Consider the following 17,994-nt stretch of genomic DNA (forward strand, 5'->3'; position numbering starts at 1 on the left):
TGTGGTCCATCCAAATACATACAAGAGTGCATACACACCCTTACCACCCATCAAAAATCACCATAACAATTTAACAACCATCACTTTAAAGTTCAAACCCATAACCTATAGATTCGACCCAAAAACCGACAAATCAATAGAAATACAAGAACAAAATACAAGATGGATAGTAGCAATAACGATATATAAATAAAATCAAAAAGGATAAAAGAAAAAACCAGGAGTGGCAAATGACGAAAAAGCCCCTGTACACAAAATCCATGTCCAAGTAAACCTAATATATTCTTCTTTGATTTTGAAGTCCTCTCAAATAACGTTGAAGATTAGCAATTTGCATCGGGTAAAACCTAATGTTTGGATTTTCTTCCATTGAAAGATAATGCACAACATGAATCTAATTAAAAAATTGAGATGCATGGCCCGAATAAAACTTCAAAACACTCTCCTAAATAACCAATTTGCCCCTCAAAACTATACTTTATACTTTGAAAGCCTCTCTTTTACAGGCGGCTCCAATGCCGACATACACTGCTCCCATGCTCCATTCTTCAGCATCTGCAACCAAAGCCATAGTGATTCTAGGGTTGTAAACGAGCCAAGCTCTAGTCTAAAAAATGCCCGTTTCATAAATGAGCCTGAGCTTAAGCGTTTGAGCCTTTTAATTATATACATAAAGCAACTTTCATATCATATAATAAGCAGAAACAGGATCAAATACATTTTATTCTTAACATAAAAACAGTGAGAAACAATTTGCTGTTATTATTAGGTTTATTTTTATAGGTGTTTTCTGTTATTTTTTGTTCGTGTTTGCTAATTTTCGATTATAAGAAGTTATAAGTATTTGCTGTTTTATATTTTGTTGTTATTATTAGATTTTTTTCTTTTGCTGTTATAAGTATTTGCTGGTATTTGCTGTTATTATTTTGTTCTTGATTTTGATTCTTTTGTTGTAATTTTTAGGTTTTTTCTTTGTTATTATAAATGTAGATTGGTATTGTTTCTTATGTTCTCATTTTTTTATAAATTGATATTATTTCCTACATTCTCATGTTAAGATTAAAATGTACATGAACCTACCCCATAATAAGCATATATTACATGATAAAAATAATTACATATATATGTGTGTGAGAATGTAGATCATACCTGCTTATAACCAAGCAGAACCTGTGAAACTTCATTGTGTAATTCCTCGCTCCTTATTTCCTGCAAAACGACACAATAATATGTAAAGAACAGCAATATTCATTTATAATATTACCTAGTTTATCATATTTTAGATAGCTTACATGCCAACTAGCAATAGCTCTACATAAGAAAGCAAGTGAACTCAAAGCCCCTGATGGGTTTGCTTTAACCTGAAAAACAACCAACCATAATTTTCGTCTTCAAAAAAAATAATAATGTTAATAATAACAACACTAATATCATAATCATAAAAGCAGATTTGTACCATTGCACATAGACCTCGAAAAGCATCCTCCTTTTCAATATCATCACGAATCCTGTCCACCAAAATAATGAAATTATGAAATTTTGAAGCCACAAAATGACAAGTAAATAATATTAGCATGCAACCGAAATACGTACATACACAAAGCACTGCACCATGATTGCATGAAATGTTCCATGTGAGGTGATACAAGCTCAGGGCAAACCGAGGCGAGTCGACCCAATGTGATGGCACTGTTTTCAATTAGTGACTTATTGAGCCCCTGTTCATGATCAGAAAATAAATAATATGAAAAAAGAATTAAAAGAAAAGTCATGAAGGAAATGAAACGAATGAAATTACCTCTGAGTGTTGTAGGATTGGGACTAAGCATGCAATTACAGTCATCACGACTGGAGATATTTCTTGGTTAACCTGAAGCATTTGAAATACAAGAAATTGAAGCATTTATGTATAAAAAGAAAATTGTATAGGCATTAAAAGTTAAAAAGGCATATTTTCCAACATAGAAGTAAAACTCCATAGGTAGCGCACACAAAGTTTTCAAACGTGGCGTGCTAGATGTGGCGTAGTCAACATATTTGCGGGTCAAACAGGTCAACTAACAGGTCAAAAGTTGCATGTTAATGTATACAACCTCCAAAATCGGTTTATTAAAACAATATGATTTCTGTAATCATATATCTTAAAACAACTACCACCATTTATCCAATCCGCTTGGGGTGTAAACGAGCCAAACCGCATGTCATCTATTCGAGATCGGCTTGATAAAGCTCGATACGAACTGAGCTTATCGAGTTCGAGTTCGAGCTCGAGCTTAAAATTAAACTTGTTTAATGAACAAGCCCAAGCCTGGACTTCACTTATCGAACTCGAGCTGGCTCGCAAGCGTAAACGAGCCTATTATGTAAACAGTATACATAAAGTGATAAAACAATAATAAAATTAACTAAATTATAAATACTGCGTTATATATAAAAAATTATAAATGAACATATATACAATTATTTAAAATTTTATATAAAATAATTAATAAATTATAAATGTGCTGACCTCGGGCAGAACTTGAGCCTGAAAAACTACTCACGAGCCAAGATCGAGCTGACTCATGAGCCTAAGCGAGCCTATTATTTATATAATCTTTATTTGATGTATTAAATATAACTTTATATAATACCTATTATTACATATTACATATAAATATAATGATAAAAATAGCTAAATAATATACATAATGTTACATATATAAATTACAGTTAATATATCAAGCCAAGCTCGAGTTATAGAAATACAGCTCGAAACAAGCCCAGCTCGAGCTCAAGCTCTCGTAACTTAAATGAACAGAGCTCAGGATCGCCTCGGATCATTTACACCCCCACAACCCACCAATTCTACCTCCTCCGCATCATAGTTAAGAGTATGCACCTTGATTGCTAATTCCCCAATGGCCCAGCATGCATTATTAGCCACAGAGATCGTTTCCTTCAATTTGGGAGTGTTCTGCAAGACGTATACAATTTATATATATGTTATAAAAATGCTAAAAATAAATTAATAAACAGAAAGGAGTCAAACGGTCAAATTATACCAGTTGCTTAGCAGCAACATCAAGAAATTCAGGTAAACGAGGACGCAAATGAATCGGACAAACCTAATGAAAACACCAAGACAAAACAAATTTATTAAGTAACATGAATGTCTGGATCTATTCATCAAATTACCAAATTACCCTTGCAAGGTCTCCAAGCAATGCAAACGCACTTTGGCGGATATCAGAACTGTCATCCAAACAGCATTGCAGAAGTAGATCCCTTAAATTACTTTGCGAAACCTGTGATGAAAATGAAATTTGATTATGCAATGAATATATGAATTGCATTAGATAATATACAGGGGTAAAAAGGTACATTACCAGACTCTCGATTCCACTAACAAGACCTTCAGTCAGTCCAGACAAAAGATCCAATGAACAAACAACAAATTCTTTGTCAAACTGAACCCCGGCTGAAATAGGATCAACCTGCAACAAAAAAACGTCAAACTCATAAAAGTTGACATAAAGAAAGTCAAAATCACTCAACTTTCATTAATTCTTCCAATCTTGTGAATTTTTTTTATAAATGCTAAAGAAATTTAAAATTACTTTGTGAAACCTGCAACAAAAGTCAAATTCACAGAAGCTGACCAACACTAAACTGGAATATGTTATAATAGTAACAGTTTTTCTTTTCCTTTAAAATTACTCAACTTTCATTACATGTTCCAATCTTGTGTAAAAAATAATAAGGTTTAATATTTAGTGAGGCAAATTAAACATATATGAATCTTGGTTATTACTTATTGATAATTTATTTTCTAATTTGACTTAAAGTTGAACAATTATGAAACCTGGTTATTATTTAGTAAATCTTTTTTCTTCACGATAAACTCCTACTTCAAGTTAATTGGAAAAAAGATTATCGCTAAATAATAACCAAGATTTAAATATGTTTAATTTGCCTCGCTTAATTTTATAAAACTTAAACATTTATAAAAAAGGTACAAACATGGCATATATGCTTCATAGAACAATTAATAATCAGACCTTGGCAAGTCGTTGACTATGAATAATATCTAGGCATCTTTTGAAAACCGGTTGAGCAAATTGAGAGAATCCACTACCCAATGCCTAAGAGACAATAAATCATTTTATTTTATAATAATATATATAAAGGTATTTAGGCTGCAATAATGAAGTGCATGAAAACAATGCCTGTGCTATTGATGTAAAGCATTCCAAAAGTGGGAAGAGGTCTTTGTCAGAATTTGAAAGTTGCTGCCACTTGGCGATTAATGGTGGCATCAAAATTTCAAGGTATTTAGGCTGCAATTCCACAATGAAGTTCATGATGCATAAAGTTAATACCTAAAGCTCTAAACTTAAAATAAAATAGTAATAATAATAACAATGATGATGATGATGATGATGATGATAATAATAACAATAATAATAATAATAATAATAATAATAATAATAAGTCTAAAAGATAATATGCATTACTTGATTGAGTTCTCCTCCAACTGCGTCTGCTAAAGTACCGATAGCATCATAAACAATTCTGAGATTCCGCCTCTACATACCATCATTCCATCAAGCAAGAAACATAAGAGAAAGTGAAAGAGAAATTACAAGCACGTTTAACACAACCTAGTTGTGATAACTTTAACCCGTTATTTATGATGATTTGATTCAGGTAATGTTTTGTTTCTAACAGACCAAGTAGGGCTGTTCAAGAAGCTCGTGGCTGTGCTAGAAATCAGCTCGTTTATAAATGAGCAAAACCGGCTCGGTCAGTAAGCTTGGATAGCTTACAACCGTATAAAATAACTGGATCACATGGGTTAAAAGTCGCCCAAGGTGATTTTAAATGCACAAACTCCTAATTCACTTGTTCAAAAGAGCTATATTATTATTTATATTAACTGTTTTTGCAACCATATCTGAAGAAACACCAATCGGACCCACGACAGATTACTGGTAACCTGGGGGTTGGATAGCTGTTTCCCACGAGGGGTTAGACCCTTGGAAGATGGTTCTTCTGATAACCTGCAAAACAGACACCGTGAGCTCGTCACTGAGAAGGGGGGGGTTCCTCCTTGTGACCACCCTCCGGTGTGAGAATCAGACTAGATTGCTCTTTAAATATAAAAGTATATTAAGAGATTGCTAGAGCAGATATCAGGTATATATTATGATGATAATATGATAATGTCCTGTTGAGATGATCATACCATTTGGGGTATTTATAGCCGAAGGTAGGTTTCCAAGGAGGTATGGCCGGCTGCAACAGTGTTCCTGTTCATCAACAGTAGCCTACGCACGTGCCCTGCTGGTAGTTGGTGAGGAGACCACTACTCCGGAGGCTACGACCGTTACCTCCGGAGAACCAACGAAGACGACGGTGACCGGTACCAAGAGGCCGGCTCCATCGGGTTCCTCCCCGCCCGTCCGTACGTTCAGGGTCAAGAAAACCCGTAAGTACAATCATAATGTCTGCAGATTTATCGCTATAAATTTATCTAACACTTTCTTCTTTGTGCAGGCGTGGGTGTTGACGCATTCCGGGGTGAAGCGCAGGGGAGTATCCCCCCGCCAATGACGGTAGGCTCGGTCAGCCTTCCTGAGGCGTCGACCCAGGCGCCTGCGCCTGCATCCGCTGATCCAGTTGCTCATTCCTTTGAGCCAACTGTTCCGGCAGAGATGACATCACCGCCGGCTGTGAGTGCGATTTTTACAGCATCCTTCACAGAGCCGGCGGTTACTGCTGCTGTTTACAAGGCGGCGACCACAACGGCGACCACGGCGGCTGCCGCCATGCCCGCGCCACCGGCACCGATGGCCGGACCATCAGGTACGCGCAGGGCTTCCCGTCGATTTTTGCCACCTTCCCGTCTGCCTGACCTGTTAGATGGATTTCCTTTAGGTTCAGGTGATGGGTTTGGCGGCTATCGGCCTGTCATTGACCCTACAGGTGCGTAGGGTTCCTTTCTTTTTCCCTTATGTTTTTTATCATCTTTTCCTTACTGCTTTTGTTTCTTTTGCAGTGTCGGATTCCAATGAAGTGTATGTTCCTCGATGGAACATACGCCGAGGAACAACCCTTCGCACACCTGTGGAGTGCGTGGACTGGGCTCGCCACGCTGCTCCTCCGGGTGCGTTGGGGGAAGCCATGGTTAGCTACCAGGAGGGTAGGCTAACTAATGAGCTTCGGGTTCTCCAGGCCCGGATGCAGCCGCGCGTCGAGCTGCTTTGTCGTGAAAACGACAAGTTGAAAGCAGCTCGCGCCAAGGACATATCTGAGGCGCGTGCTCTTCGGGAGGAGAACCAACAGCTGGCGGCAGCTGCCGCCGACAAGGAGAAGGCCTTCAAGGCCCTCGAGGTTGAAGTTCAGGCGCGACTCGAGGCCCGCTCCAAGGCTGCCCAAGCTGTGAATGAACAGCTTCGGCTGGCCAGGGAGACTGCGCGAAACGCAACCGAGAGGGCTGCCAAGGCTGAAGCCGTTGCTGAGCCTTTGTGTGTGGAGAATGAGGAGCTGAAAGGCAAATTAGAGGCTCTCCAACGCGCTCATGATGCCTTGGCAATGGAAGATGCCAAGAAACTCCAGGAAATCCTGGACCAGAGGGGGGTGCTTGACCAGACCCAGCGGAAGCATAAGGGCGTCGAAGAGGCTGCCGCAAAGGAAGTTTTACTTGCCAACCTTAACAAGAGCGAAGCCGAACGCGCCCATAACGAAGCTCAAGCTGCCCTCCAATGGCTTCTTCGAGAAGCGTTGCCTCAGGTATGTTTAGTTTTATCTTCACGCTTTTCTTTTGTAAAAAGGTTCTAATACTTGTGTTTTCTTTGTAGGTTGTGCGTCGGGTCTTTTCAGAGACCTCTTACGATGATGCTATGACCGCAGCCCTCAACGCTTCTCATGAGGATGGGGAAAAGGCCGGCTTCTTGCTTGGTCTAGGGTTTGTTGAGAAAGGCGTCCCGCCTTGCAACTTCCCTTTGTTCAATGTGGATACCGAAGCCATTTATGACCAAGCATTGAACCAATACGCCGCCTTCCCGCATCCAGTGGTGGAGAAAGTGGACGAAGTAGCTGCTGCTGATGATGGGTTAACTGTCCTCAAAGCGTTCCTCGAACCACCCCGTTCTTCTGACGGAGCGGGTCCAAGTGGAAGCGGCCCTGAAGCTTGATCCTGAAGATCCCTTCCCATTGCTAAGATAGACTTGTATAGTTTTTTTTTTTCTTTTAGGCGGGTAGTTACCCGGCCATTCTTGTAACATATTCTTGAAATATTAATCTTTTTGCGTATAAGATTGTTATTTCCTTCTTTGGGTTCCTTGCTTTATAAACTTATGACTTGCATACTTAGTTTAAATTAGCAATTTTCCAAGTGTTTAGAATAAGAACCTTTGAACGTGGTTGATAGTGGGTTAAAGTTTCGCTTCCTCCTTCGTGATTGTGCGGGTAGAACCGTCACTTGCACTTGGTAGGATGGCTAAACTTCAACTTATATCTGACCTGCGTGTAGGTTTTCCTTTTCGAAATTTCTAAGGCATTAAGATAAGTTGACCTTTGAACGTGGTTGATAACAGGAAGTCTTGCTTCCTCTTTCGTGATTGTGCGGGTAGAGCCGTCACTTGCACTTAGTAGGATGGCAAAACTTTACCCTTATCTGACCTGCGTGTAGGTTTTTCTTACCTTTTGAAGATAAGTTAACCTTTGAACGTGGTTGATAATAGGTGTGAAGTTTTGCTTCCTCTTTCGTGATTGTGCGGGTAGAACCGTCACTTGCACTTAGTAGGATGGCAAAACTTTACCCTTATCTGACCTGCGTGTAGGTTTTTCTTACCTTTTGAGGATAAGTTAACCTTTGAACGTGGTTGATAATAGGTGTGAAGTTTTGCTTCCTCTTTCGTGATTGTGCGGGTAGAACCGTCACTTGCACTTAGTAGGATGGCAAAACTTTACCCTTATCTGACCTGCGTGTAGGTTTTTCTTATCCTTTTTTAAGAATTTTGTTTTGAACCGTTCGACGCGCGGTTGTCGATAGGTTATTATTCAGTTTTCTTAATGATTCATGCGGATAGACCGGCACTTTCATTTTTGGCTGCTGAACTTTTTCCCCTTCAACTGACCTGCGTGAAGGTTTGTCACGTTGCTGGGTTCGTGCGGGTAGGACCGCCTTCCCATGCAATGACGACGTAATTATGCGGTGAAAACCGGCATATTAGTTCAGAAAAGTATCAATGTAAAATCATCAGCTTCGGTGTTCTTAAAGAGAATCATTTCCATTAGAAGTGGCTCTTGGCCTTTTCTTTACAAATTGGAATTGATTTACATGCAGACTGTGTAAATGACTCCCTTGTTGGGATGGGAGTGCCATCGAGCCGATACGCACCTGGTTCGGGATCTCGTTCTTTACGCAGCATGTAGTCTCGATTTTGAAGCTGGAATTGATTCGTGTTTTCCCCAGCTGGGGTTCTATACGCACTCGCCTGCTCAGCCTTTATTACACCACGAGGTGCGCGAGCGTCCCATCTCTGACAAATGCTTCGACCATATCTTTTACATCTATGCATTCTTCAGTGTTGTGGCCCTTTGTCTTGTGAAAGTCACAGTATTTGCTCCGATCAGCATCGTGACGATGTCGGATTATTGGAGGCTTTGGCCATGGGAGCTCTTCAGTGGCGAATATCTCAGTGACGCTTTTGGTGAGTGGCGTCCATCTGGAGTTCCGGTGCGACTGTACATTATCCCTTCCGTCCAACCGATGTTGCAAGCCGGATGAGGTGTCAAAGTTTACCCTTGACTGCCAAATGCCTAGCTTTCGTTTTTTATTTAGTCGGGCGGTGAGGACGTTGTCTTCTCTCGTCCTCTGGGTGTAGAGGTTTGTGCTCTGTGGGAGATCTCTACCCAGTTGCTTCTCTGTTTCCGCATAGCGTTTTGCTGCTGTCATGATGCCATCCCATGTGGATGGCATGCCATCTTTACCCGTTAGGGTGCGGATGAGCTCTGGGTCATGTGCGCCCTGGATGAAGGCAGCGCGAACGAGATCTTCGCTGATATTGCCCAAACTTAGCTTCTTTGAGTTGAAGCGAGTGATGAAGTTTGGCAGAGATTCATCTTCCTCTCGTATGCATTTGAGGATTGTCCATTGCTCCTCGGTATACTTTCGTTGCTGGCTGAAGTGTTGGCTAAACTTCTGTTGGAAGTCTGCCCAGTCGTAGATGTGGTTGACCGGTAGACGATCGAACCATGCTCTAGCAGCCCCCACCAGCGTCATTTGGAACATGTAACACCACGTGGGTTCCGTCCAATTACTGACGGTTGCCCCCGCTATGAACCTGTTCAAATGATCGTCTGGATCAGATATACCGTCATATGTGCCTATGTTAGGCATTTGTTTGGCACTCTTTGGGGCGATTGCTTCAGCAATGTCCCTTGCAAATTTGGACGTTCCTGCATTTGCAACGTTTGGTCTGAACGTTTTAGAGAAGTCCCGTGGACTTCCACCTGTGCTTTTTGGTTTGAAGGCTTGTCCAAAATGCCTTTTCGGTTGGGATTCCGTTTCCTTACGCTTCCCTTTTGCCCTATGGCGAGGGTTCGCGTCGGAGTCGGATTCCTCCGAGTCATCCTCCCAGTATTCGAATTCGTCGGCCTGTTGCACGGAACGCAAGCGTTCGTCCAACTCAGCCTGGAATTCCTTTTGTCGTGCCTCCGCCCATGCCTTAACTTCATCGAGAGTCTGGCGGGGGAGTCTTCGTTTCTCAAACTGGATATCGGTGGATCCCAATAGGTGATCATTTACTGCACTTGCCCCAGCTTTGGTAAGTGGGGTAGTGTTCGTAAAATTTACTTCACTTGCCCCGGCTTCGGTAGCCGGGGTAGTGTTCGTAAAAACTGTGTTGCCGGTGTTCATCCCAGTAGCTGGGGTTGTGGTTACCGGAATTTCTCTAACCATCTTTGTAGAAGTTTGAAAAAACTGGAGAAAAATAAAGTTCTAGCTTTATGCACGGATGGCGCCAATGAAGAAACACCAATCGGACCCACGACAGATTACTGGTAACCTGGGGGTTGGATAGCTGTTTCCCACGAGGGGTTAGACCCTTGGAAGATGGTTCTTCTGATAACCTGCAAAACAGACACCGTGAGCTCGTCACTGAGAAGGGGGGGTTCCTCCTTGTGACCACCCTCCGGCGTGAGAATCAGACTAGATTGCTCTTTAAATATAAAAGTATATTAAGAGATTGCTAGAGCAGATATCAGGTATATATTATGATGATAATATGATAATGTCCTGTTGAGATGATCATACCATTTGGGGTATTTATAGCCGAAGGTAGGTTTCCAAGGAGGTATGGCCGGCTGCAACAGTGTTCCTGTTCATCAACAGTAGCCTACGCACGTGCCCTGCTGGTAGTTGGTGGGTAGGCAGCGGCTGATAGTGACCAGGCCTGCTGTATACTGTTCCCTTTCCACCAACTGCCGGCTACGCACGTGGTATGACAGTAGTTGGTGAGTAGGCAGCGGCTAATAGTGATACAGTACAGGAGCATGCTGCTCGCCATGCTGTATCAGTGAGCTGTCGTATCTCTGATCAGATCTTTCGCCCATACCTCGTCAGGTACAGTAAAAGGTCCTTCAGTATACAGACTGGCTTATTTGGGCGGGAGTATTCCCCCTCCCGCCTCTGTGCGGGATTGCTCCCGGCTTTGCTCATTCCTTCAGGTGACACTGAATGATCGAGAGCTAAGTACCTAGTGCGTGTAGCCATGCTGCGCGGGTGTCCTTCCCTCATGGCTTGTATCCGAGGCTGCGGGAACAGGCGGAGTCCTTCACCATGGGAGGCATTTCCTGCGGGAACAGCTTGCGTACTGCGCGTAAGGACGTCACGTCTCTGAGCATGGTTGGTCCTGCGGATCCAGTTGGTTTTCGCGCAGACGTCCCTGTTTAAGGTGAGTCTTGCGGGACCAAATGGGCTCTACTGGGACCTACCTCTTCAATATCTAATACAGAAATTATTAATTAAGAAATTAACCTGGTATTTCCCATAAGCGCACATTAGGTGCTGTAAAATAATCTCCAATCGTGGTGACAAAAGGTCAGCAGATTCCTGAAGTTCAACACATTATAAATACACTTTTCATTTAATAACAAATCAATTTATAGCGCATCCCTTTTCTAATAACCTCTTCTAGAATTGCAAAAGCTGAGCAAGCAGCCTCCTGCACACGCTTGTTATCATCCAAAATTCTTCTTAGAAGACCCTTGAGAACTTTTTCAAATTGTTCATGTCCCTCTCGATGACCCGTTCCCTAAAACAGAAAACAAAAAAACAAATAAATTAATATTAAGTCATAATTAACTATGTGTGTAACAAGTAACAATGAATTAAAACCGTACCTGAACAATAAACTTGCTAAAACGTGAAAGCGTCCAACAAGAAATGCTCCGTATCAATGGAAACTTATCATCCAAAAGCGGGATGAGGAAAGCTACAATCTGACAAGAAAATTTTAACATTTTGAAAAATAAGACGAGACAAGCAATTATTTTATTTAATCTCAAGCTGATTATAATATTTTATTATAGAAGTTACCTCTGAAAGATGAGGATAAAGACCATTAATGCAACCCTCAGCAATGGCACCAAGAGCTAAAACTGCAGCCTCTCTTTGTTTCCAACTTGAATCGTCCGAAGTGGATAATTTAGACTGCACATTGACCGTCATGTTATATAATTTCTTGTAACAAAAAAAGGTAAGACGATTGCGAATTAATGGTTCACTTGAAAATGAAATATTGGAGAATAATTACTTGGACAAAGGGCATTAAAGTCGGAAGAATCTCATCACCGAAGACATTGGAGATTATATCCAAGGCAGCCGCACTGCACTTTCTGAGGTTCCATATATTCACTATGTCATCATCCTGTAATTATTATAAGTATATAAAACAAAAGTAAACAAGTGTCATTGATAGCCGTTATTATATGCAAAAGGAAACAAACTACCAAATTAACCGACTGAAGTTATATGCAGGTGGTAAGATGTGTGAGTCAGGATACAAAAAATAATTTGTGGTATTTTAAAATGACTGGTGGAGTTGGGCTGACCCATACAAGTTTTTGATACATTTTTATATGGGTGTGCAAGAAACCGAAATAACATGACTGTAACTGAATAACAAACGTAACCGAACTGGAATAACTGAATCCAATAAAATAATGACAATTTGGTTTTCTGTTTTGTTTAAAACTGATATTTAGGTTGGGTTTCAGCTTTGCTATCAACCAAAAAAAAAAGGCGAACCGAAGTAGCCAAACCCAGTCAAAAACTAACGATATGGTTGTCTTTTTAAAAAACCGATTTTTCGGTTCAGTTTTGGTTTTGCTATCAACCAAAAACCGAGCAAACCAAACCGAAATAAATGAACCCAATCTAAAACTGACGGTTTGGTTTTTGTTTTCTAAAAAACGGGTTCTCGGTTTTGCTATCAACCAAAAGAACCGAACCAAATGAAACCGAACCGAACTAAACCAAAAATACCGAAAAAAATCGATTTTAAGTCATTTATAAGAGACTATAAATGGTTTAGCCCAAAATAGCTTAGGTCCAAAGTTCAAACATGTAATAATCAATTTACTATTAATTAATGAATCAATTAACTATTAATTAATGAAAAGATTTTAGCCCAAATTCATTTTGGGCCTTTTTTTGCCCAAATGTAACAACCGAAATCGAACTAAACCCATTGTGAAAATTGAATACCTAAAACCGAAAAAAAACTGAAAACGAACCAAACCCAAAATTTTGAGAACTTACATCATCTTCAGCTTCATCTGATCCATGAAAACGTGATGAATGAAAATGCGGCTTCAAATCCTGCATAGCTAATATAAATTAAGAAAATCATTCAAGAACCATAAGTTTATTAAGAATGCTCCTAAAGAGGTCTAACTAGAGACAGAAATTAGAACCTGATCTCTATCCGGAAGAGACCCGTCTTCCTGCAATTATGAATGTTTTTTATAATCTACAATTAATGAAAAAATTCAGTTAAAGAAAAAACAATGGAACGAGGTTGACCTCTGCATCAAGTAGTGACTCATCGTCGTCAGCATAAGCCATGTTTGACAACAAAACCTAAAATTGTGCAAAAAGAAAATTTTGAAAAATATTATTAGAGGGAGAATTCCATATATATCCTATAAGCTTACACAAATTTCGTGTATATATATATATATCCAATCTAAATTTAAAATATCATATATAACCCTAGTAATTAACTAAAATATCATACTTACACATTGAACATTTCATTAAACACAATTGAAATATGACCATCATACAAAAAGACTCTTTAAATATTGCAAAGAATATATATATAACTATTTATACACCTATTTAATAACTAATTTATGTTGTATAATCATGAAAATAACGTGATTTATTTAACTTTCTTGTGCTTCTTTAAAAGTCTTTTGTAATCAATATTGCTTACATGTCACACAACTTTAATTAATTTACTTGCGCTCAAGGGATATCTAAAATTCAAAGAATCGAAGCTACACTTTTATAAACAAAAAAGATGTTTGTATTACTCAATTTTCCAAAGACAAGTATTGTTATATCACACTTGTCCGATAAGTTCCTATGCATGTTCTCAAAAAAAATTAATTGTAAAAGAAAGTCGATGAGAAGAAAAATATATTGATTTAATGAAATGAATAACTTTATACTTTTAGATTAATAATGTTGATGAGTAAATATGAAAACTGAAGGTTAAATATGGTAAATATGAAACTTTAAAGCTCTGAGGAAAATAAGGGTAAAATGGTAATATTCTCAACTGTTTATAATAAAATGGAGTAAAAACATGATAGTTTACTTAGTTTCTAGAGGCATATATGATATTTAGGAAACTTTAGGGGTGTATATGAAATTCACCCTTAAGTAATGAGAAACATTAACATACAGGAATCAAGCGTGGCAAGAAGGGTCTTAAATTCTCAGGTGGCAATGGTGCTTCACAATATGCAGACCTGCAAATTTAGAAACAGAGGGTAAAAATGAAAAACAATAAAGTTAGAAGGTACAAAGTTATAACAACACCAACAAGCAATAATAGGTTACCAAAATTCACAGGCTTCAAGTGACACGTCATCATCAGGGTCATTATTCACTTGTAGCATGTATTCAATTACATTATGCAAATGTGGCTGCAACCACAAAAATCACTTGTGAACCGTATGAAATAATAAATGAAAGGCGAACACAATATATACCCGAAAATAATCACAAGATGTAATAAGTATGAATATGAAAGTAAAGTATATATTAAACAAAATCCCACCTCAATAAAAGAAGGACGAACTTCAATTAGCTGAACAAAAGCCGAACAAACCTATCCATCACATAAATAACAAGATTCCATAAATACCCTTCTGAATATTAAGCTAAACGTGTTAATTGACAAGGTGTGGAAATATTTACCAATTTCCGGACTTCTGATGAGGTGTCATTAGCAAGAACAAATAAACCTTGCAGGTATGTATCCATAGACATATACAAAACCTGTAAAAAGTTTATGTTCCTGTCATTAGTATTAAACTTATTTAGTATAAAGATAAATTCTTTAAACAAAACTTACTGGTGGCATCAACAGAATGAACTGATTTACAGAGCCCAATGCAAGCTTTCTAAGAGAGGCATGTGAAGATTGAAATAACTGCACGATTTGCGACATGGGTAAGTCAAGAACTTTATAAAGAAGATATAGTTACATAGATACACGCACACACTCACACACGCACACATATACATATATAGGATAAGATTCAATACAGAACACTAAACTATTGTGAATACAAACTTAAATAATTTAAATTTTTTAATCAATATTTTGTATTTATAAAAATTTTACCACTTACATACAAATGTGTATGCTATGCACATGAAAACCGTTAAAACTAACTTGTTCATATGCTTTTTCCAAATAATTAACGTTTATTACATGTGTGTAGGTAATATAACCTACATATGGCTTGTGCATGTATTGGTTTTATATATATATATATATAAACAAAATTTAATCTTATTTATTTTAGAATTTCGACGAAACTATTTTTTTTAAGTAGATTGAAAAAATGAATGATCTATTTTGTTCTTCTTGTTCTCCAAAATATTGTGTACTATGTAGAACCCTCCCTTATACCAAAGATGTTATAGGGAGTAAGGGGCACATTCTTTTCAAAAACCAGTTTTATGTTGAGTACTGCGAGAACCGCATAAAGCTCTTGTACGGTGTGCATTAATGATTTCATGAGATAGCGGGTAGGCGCATATGTAACCGTCTTTCGTATAGCACTTAAAACAAGAGGTACAAGTGCATTATGCGGTTTCCGCAGCTCTCAGCATATTTCTTGGTTCTGATTTGAACACTCCCCAATGTATGAATATGTGTGTGTGTGTGTGTGCGCGCACGCGTGTATTATAACAAGATGAAATTGTTACCTGAAGTAATCTTGGGATAAATATATCAACGGGTCGCTCAGATAATCCAGGACTTTCCACATCTAACACTTGAGGAGCATCCTCACAAATCTGTATTTTATAGTAGTAAATTATGATAAAAAATAACAAAATAATATATATATTGTGTTATATACAAAACTAATTTATATATATAATATATATATATAATAATTATAATTGTGTATATAATAACTAATAACTGATAAACTATGTACGTAGGATTGAAAATTAACAAGAATACCTTAGACAAAGCATCCATGGCACCTTCCATATGAGTTAAGTCATTACTATCCAAACACTTGACAAGAGTATGCAACAACTCGGGCCATCCTAAAACACCGCTAATCTCAACAACAGCACTAATAATAGTTCCAACCGTAGACCGGATTTGTCTATCTGTTGATCCTAAACATGGTAACAATTCAGCTTTTACGTATTCTTGATTAGTTAATGGCATTGACTTGAATGCGGTTTTTAGATTGTTTTTCAGAAGTAATCCGGCTGCCTGTCGAACCTCCACAGGTTTTCCCTGTAGATTATACACGTCATATCAACCTTAGCAACAATTTTCTATACATGTATATATAACGTCACAAACGCAAAAACAAAATCTATTTTTAGATATCCGGAAAAAAAAACGCTTTGATAGGGTTGTTTAAAGAATTCACACTACGCTCAAAATCGGATCGTTTTGTAAACGAGCAAATAGTACACGGTAATAGCCTACCACTTTTGTGTTAATGGAGTTTTTTTCATAAGTTCACATTATCAGCAAGCATCAAGAATTCACTTATAATCAAACAAAATACGAGGAACACCAAAAGCTCTATTTATACCGCACCAACATAATTAGCATGAATGCATATGAGTCAGATACTTAATATTTGAAACTCCTTGACCAAACTACTAGTAATCTAAGCTAATGGTATTTAGTGTTATGATCAAATACAAACTGCTCATAACGTGAGAAGCATACAAAAGAGTAACTATGGTAACTAGAATAATAAATAATTATTATTCTCTACAGATTTTGAACTAGAGTAGTTACTACTTACTAATTACTATTACCCTACTTCATTTTTGTAGCGTAGTTACTCTAGTTCAAAACTGTATAGACGTAGAGTAATAATAATTATTAATTACTCTAGTTCTACCACTACTAGGGGCTCATGTATCCCATGCCGGATTAATAGTATTCTTGGCCAGAGCAATGAATCTATTTGAAGTGACTCATTTCGTACCAGAAAATCCTATGTATGAACAAGGATTAATTTTACTTCCCACCTAGCTACTCTAGGTTTAGTAGGTTAATTTCATTTGTATTGGATCTCACTACTAGTATTTAATATATTGATCAACCATAGTCAATTCTTAAACACAAAAAACAGTCCTTTAGCTCCAATTGACACATTCAAAACCCTAATTGCCTCTTCCCAATCAACCCACTTAAGTTACAATTCAATTATTAAAAAATTCAATCTCACCATCCAAAATTATCAAAAAAGACACAAACTTGACACTCTAATCAACCCATCAGATCACCCAAAGTAAAAGATTACCTCAGCACGAGCTAGAATGAAGGCGAGATAATTATTGAAATCTGGGAAGTGGGAATAGTGCTGGAGCTGGTGCCATATCTGGGATTTATCGGAATTAGGAGATATTTGCTGTTCGAGTAATCCAAAGATCTCCTTGAACCCTGCTTCCTGAGGCTGCCATGCCGCCGCCATGGTATATGGATGATGAGCAAATGGGCTTGAATAAAGATGGTATTGATGACTGCAAAAAGTGGTGAATTTGGTTCAGAAAGTGTTATATCATCAACAGGGGATATTATTATTATTATTATTATTATTATTATTATTACTATTATTATTATTATGTTGAGCCCTAAAATGATCGCACAATGGTCTTTTCATTTGGGTATAACTAGGAAATTTGGTGAATTACCGGTATGCTATTATACTCGCTATAGTACTGAAAAATAAAGTCGTAATATGCACAAAAGTATCGTGACACGTGTTCATTTCGTTGGTATTCTTATTGTTTAGCAAATAAAATAAGTGTTGTGAAAATAAGCACGTTAAAGAGTTATGCTTGTAATAATATAAAACGTGTATTTTAAGGAAAAAAATTGTAAGCTCAATGGCTTAAGTGCGAATTTCGAATAATTTAGGGTAGGGGTGTAATCGGTACAGGTACCAGTACCGAAAATAACAAAACATAATTTCTATGAAAGTGGGTATTGTATATTGGTATAATATTGTAACTAGTTACAAAATGTTTATCTTTTGTACCAGTACTAAACATACCGAATTCGGATGTATATGAAGACCAATCTACATGGTGCGACGAATTATGTTAAAGCGGAATTACAAGGTGCGACGAATTATTGTTTCACAAAACATTGTTTAACGAGAATAAACTAAATTTATATTTCATCACATCTTTAGAGTATTTCATGGGTTTGG

General features: G+C 38.0%; 1 protein-coding gene across 1 annotated transcript; it reads right to left on the minus strand.

The window, feature by feature from the left end:
* Nucleotides 1-307: 307 nt before the first annotated feature.
* On the minus strand, nt 308-17,253 carry LOC143542554 (transportin-1-like). The gene is made up of 29 exons (XM_077035116.1): nt 17,083-17,253; nt 15,765-16,052; nt 15,503-15,592; nt 14,640-14,717; nt 14,483-14,563; nt 14,343-14,393; nt 14,123-14,208; nt 13,965-14,031; nt 13,076-13,132; nt 12,967-12,996; nt 12,812-12,871; nt 11,805-11,918; nt 11,588-11,701; nt 11,392-11,490; nt 11,178-11,303; nt 11,027-11,101; nt 4,497-4,568; nt 4,209-4,319; nt 4,041-4,124; nt 3,369-3,476; nt 3,186-3,287; nt 3,045-3,107; nt 2,882-2,956; nt 1,799-1,870; nt 1,594-1,718; nt 1,457-1,508; nt 1,293-1,361; nt 1,150-1,209; nt 308-555 (listed from the first exon to the last, which is right to left on the minus strand). The coding sequence occupies exons 1-29, from the start codon at nt 17,251-17,253 to the stop codon at nt 472-474; spliced, it is 2,664 nt and encodes an 887-aa protein (XP_076891231.1). The 3' UTR covers nt 308-471.
* Between the last annotated feature and the right edge of the window lie 741 nt (nt 17,254-17,994).

Source organism: Bidens hawaiensis, unplaced genomic scaffold (genome assembly GCF_021521415.1).
Source record: "Bidens hawaiensis isolate Kalapana, Puna unplaced genomic scaffold, B.hawaiensis_p1.1 tig00012897_1, whole genome shotgun sequence".
In the NCBI taxonomy this organism is placed as follows: domain Eukaryota; kingdom Viridiplantae; phylum Streptophyta; class Magnoliopsida; order Asterales; family Asteraceae; genus Bidens; species Bidens hawaiensis.

Coding starts and splice junctions, on each gene's coding strand:
- LOC143542554 (XM_077035116.1), bottom strand. CDS start 17,253: ATGGCGGCGGCATGGCAGCCTCAGGAAGCAGGGTTCAAGGAGATCTTT. Junction 11,102..11,177: donor CTTTTGCAATTCTAGAAGAG/GTTATTAGAAAA, acceptor GTTGAACTTCAG/GAATCTGCTGACCTTTTGTC. Junction 556..1,149: donor TTCTGCTTGGTTATAAGCAG/GTATGATCTACA, acceptor CTTTGGTTGCAG/ATGCTGAAGAATGGAGCATG.